Source organism: Myotis davidii, unplaced genomic scaffold (assembly GCF_000327345.1).
Source record: "Myotis davidii unplaced genomic scaffold, ASM32734v1 scaffold638, whole genome shotgun sequence".
Lineage (NCBI taxonomy): Eukaryota > Metazoa > Chordata > Mammalia > Chiroptera > Vespertilionidae > Myotis > Myotis davidii.
Window position 1 is genome coordinate 13,034 of NW_006289391.1, and position 4,414 is coordinate 17,447.

Sequence of the window (4,414 nt, forward strand, 5' to 3'; positions counted from 1 at the left end):
GATGTGTGTGTGTGTTTAATTAATCCGCACTCAAGGATATGTTTTTATTGATTTTTAGAGAGAGAGGGAATCATTGATGTGAGAGAAACACTGATTGGTTGCCTCCTGTACCTGCCCCAACGGGGAATCTAACCCACAACCTAGGTATGTGCTCTGACTGGGAATCGAACCCCCAAACTTTTCTTGTATGAGGACAACACTCCAACCAACTGAGCCACCCAGCCAGGGCCTACAGAAATTCTTATTTGCAATTTGGAACCACAGAATTTCATTAGTTCATTGGCTAAATCACAGATGGTGTGACATTTGCATGATTTCCCTGGGTGGTGCTTAGAAAATTAATCCCTATTCCTCTACATTTACAAAATTGCAGATTAAAAAAATCTAGACACATACACACCCACATAGAACATCTAAATGCTCAGCATCCATTTTTCCTGTATTTCTGTATCCCTGAGCCTAGAACTGAGCCAGGGACAGAGGAGGCACTCAGTAGGTTAAATGTTGTCAAATAAGATCTTGTTGAGGTGTGATTCCACCTTGTTTACAGGGAATAGTTATTTCAAAGTAATATGTTTTATTTGTTTTGAGCCATCTTACTGTCATAGACAAATGTTTTCTCTTTAAGCAGCCAGTAAGAGCACATCTATGATACTAATAAAGCTGAGTTAATTTAGTCAACTCTATCTTGTTCTTTCAGATCACAGCTGGTAGTATAAGGCCTTATCAGTAGGAAGAACCCTTACAAATCACCTCACCGCCCTTCTCACCACCTCCCCAGGGTCCCTTCTTCACAGATAAAGGCCCAGGAAGGGGAGGGGACTCCTGTACCACTCCTGGGCTAGTTACTAACAAAACTGGGACCAAAAGCATGGCTAACCCAAAGCCTTCCTGCTGTCAGTCAAAGCCATTCCTAGAGATTTTATCCAATCCCCTTCCCTCCAATCTGTCCCCAGAGGAAGCCGAAGTCACAGCCTAACCTTGTCAATCACCTATGCAATACATGACTTACTCTTGACTGAAGAATAAGACAACCTTGGAGAAATACCAGGAGCAAGTGGGCTGGAGAGGTCCCTGACCCCTGGCTGGCCCCGCCCCCGCCCCAGCCTCTGATTGGCTAAAGGGAAATGGTGACGCCCCTCACCCACTAGGGTATTTCCATGAATGGGCTCTGGGACCAGCTCTCCCCAGGCTTCCTGAAAACCCCCCTATGTCGCCCCTGCCCACCTACATGCCTTTCTACAGAAACTGGTTTGAACATGACCCATGACCGTGGTCTACCTTCACCAAGCTCAACTTGTACCACCTTCCCCTTTCCCCGGCCACCGGGCCTTTTCTCTGTTCATGAAAACGGGCAAGTGAGGGTGTTTTTTCCAGATATTCACATGCTCGCGGCCTTCTTGTCCACCTTTATCTCAGCTGTCAGCTCATCAGAAAGGCCTCCCAGCACCCGCTCTAAAGCGGCCGCCTGTCCTGTCACTCGTCTCAGGTCACCCTATTCTATGAGGGCCCTGTCGCTATCTGAAATGACTTTGTTGTTCTGTGTACCGCCTGCCTCTGCACGGAGCTCCAAGGGGACATGGAGCTCTGTCTAATTCACCTCTAATCTCCGCGCCTGGCACAGCCCCTGGCACTAAATTGGAGCCCAGCAAGTATTTGTCATATGAATGAACAAGGGAATCACACACACACACACACACACACACACACACACATACACGCCCTCCAGTGCCACAGGCCTGATGTGCAATAATGCGAGAATACCTCTGCTGACTGGCTGAAGAAGCGAACGGGTTCTCTGTGCAGGGAGCATTGCTGGAGGCGTTGGGGTCGATACTAAGTTCCCTACAGAGAACACAAGTCAGCTACAGAACAAGCAAAGCCTGCCCGCTTCAAGAGAGTAGCTGTGATTCTTCCCAATTCTCACACTTTTAAAAAGGCCAAAACCCATGGATGAATTTCCAGGTAAAAAAATACTTTGAGGCAACAGATCCTGGTTTCAGGATCTGAGATCCAATTAAGCATCAGCACCTCATTAGCCATGTGACCTCTGGTAAGTCAGTCTGAATCCTAGGCGTGTGACCCCTCCCATCCTCGATTTTCTCACCTGTAAAATGGGGATATTAACAGTTTGCATAAACAACTCATTATAAGCACTCAACATGTTAACGGTTGTCTTAATTGTTGGGATTGCCAGTGGTACCCTAGTACATGCCTTACAAGGCTATAGAACAAGTCCTCCTTGGTTTTGATTTGAAATTGTAACATCCTTTATAGCAGCGGTTCTCAACCTGTGGGTCACGACCCCTTTGGCGGTCGAACGACCCTTTCACAGGGGTCACCTAAGACCATCCTGCATATCAGATATTTACATTACGATTCATAATAGTAGCAACATTACAGTTATGAAGTAGCAATGAAAATCATTTTATGGTTGGGTCACAAATGAGGAACTGTATTTAAAGGGCCAGAAGGTTGAGAACCACTGCTTTACAGAGACCCACACCCAATTCCCCTGGAAACGTATTTGGCTCTTTGAGACCCCTTGCCTTTGTGTATGCCATGCCACTCCCTGGAATGTCCCCCTTGCTACCCAGCAAACGTCTGTTTCTCCATCACGATCCCTCTCAAGGGTAACCCCCACTCCCGCGGCCCTCTCAGTTAGCCAGTCAAGTGACATGGCCTATGAGTTACAACTCTCTTGAGTGGCAGCCACAGAAACCCCCCTGGGAGTCAGGGAGCGGAACGGGGACACTACATGAGGATGCTGAGTTCCCGCAGAACCTAGGGGCATCAGAAACCATCTGGCACCGAGGAAGGGAGAGCTGTAGGGAGTACTTTCTTCTTCCTCTTGGAGCCTCGGCTTCTACTTTTTCTCTTGCTGCAAACGGGCTTTCTGTTCCCCATGCCCATGACAGACAGCAGCTGTCATCCGCACTCAAGCGCCCACATCTGTTCTCTTCCAGGGAGCAGCCGGGTGGAACGGAAATCTCCTGGCCCCGAGCCCAAGTGTGTGTCTTCTTCCTCCAACACGCTATTGCAATTGCCTGTGGCCTCCCATCCAAGCACTCACCCAGCCCGACCTTGCTTTGCTTCCGAAATCAGATGAGATCGGGTGTGTTCAGAGTGGGGAGGTGTCAGGAGGGCGGACCCCTTTGTAAAGTAAATGATTGTCTGACGGCTGTGCTGATACAAAATGATGTTGACGGTAGACTGTAGTTGAAAATTAAATAAATAGTAAGTGAGTATTTTTTAAAGATTGCTTTTAGCAAGGTGCCCCAGGCGATTGCCTAATTGCCAAATCCAGAGGTTGCTTTTCCTTTCCTAGCTGGCAGCATTTAACCCTCTGACCCCAGTGCCTTGAAACATTCTTCTACTTTGGCCTCCGGGACACCATGCTCTCCTGGCTCTCTCCAGGCCCTCCCTCCATGTTCCTTCCCTCTTGGTCTGCAGGTGGGACTCTTTTCACTCATCCTGGAAGTATTGGCGTTTCCCAGGGCTTGGGCCTCACCCCTTCTCTGCGTACCTTAAAGTCTCATACCTCCCATGGTTCTCCCACACCCTCTCTGGGCTTCTCCCAACTTTCAGGATATAGACAGACCTTTCTCCCTCACTGAGCTTGACTTGTGACTAGATACTTTGTTTCGTACGGCAGGGAGCTCGGAATGCCCTCTCAGAGTTCCTATTGCACTCTCAGAGTTCCTATTAAGTTCTTGTAGGTTTTGTACCTTTGGTTGCCTGGGCCTGTCGCCAGTAGGATGTAAGGACTCAGTCATTACTGTTACCCTGATACGATCCCGGTCCCTTGGGAGGGTGGCTATGACCTTAGCGAGCCCAACTCTGGGCACCCCCAGATCAGGCCAGAGGGGTGGAAGCGGGGGAAGACGATGCGATGTGAGCTCTCTGGGTGAGCGCAGATGCAGTCAACAGAACCCATGGACCAGGGAAGGACCGAGGCAGATTACTGGGGGAGGCAAGCCATCCTGAGACTTTCCCAGTGTGCTGGGCCCCTCTCCCCGGGCCCCTGCCCGCTGATACCAGAAGGGCCTGTGCTGACACATGGAATTTAACTGTTAAGCAATCACCCCCCCAGCAGCACCAGCAGCATAGACCCTGGCACCCCAATCTCAGCTCCAAGCAGGCGGAATCCTGGCCGAGAGGCTGTGCGGGGCCGACTGGAAGGGCCGCCTACCTGAAATGACAGTGCGGTGCCGCGGTGCTGTGATAAGGTTTAATGAGCATCTGAGGGGTCCCTAACTTTTAGCAGACAGCGTCCGGGCGGAGGCCCCCAGCCCACTCCCCGTGGTCGTCCCCATCCCGCAGCGGGATGGACTTTCTCATGTGCACACACAGCACCTCATCGATGTAGATGGTGTTCTCTTTGATCTGGATCTGCTCCTGCAGGGCCAGCTGT

General features: G+C 50.1%; 1 protein-coding gene across 1 annotated transcript in view; it reads right to left on the reverse strand.

Moving 5' to 3' along the window:
* Window positions 1–4,198: 4,198 nt before the first annotated feature.
* Window positions 4,199–4,414, reverse strand: part of TEKT1 (tektin 1) — a 21,287-nt gene continuing 21,071 nt past the window's right edge. Inside the window, 1 exon segment of the mRNA XM_015562440.1 lies at window positions 4,199–4,414. This exon segment is cut by the window's right edge and continues 18 nt beyond it. Within this exon segment, the coding sequence (XP_015417926.1) occupies window positions 4,261–4,414 (154 nt within the window). The 3' untranslated portion in view covers window positions 4,199–4,260.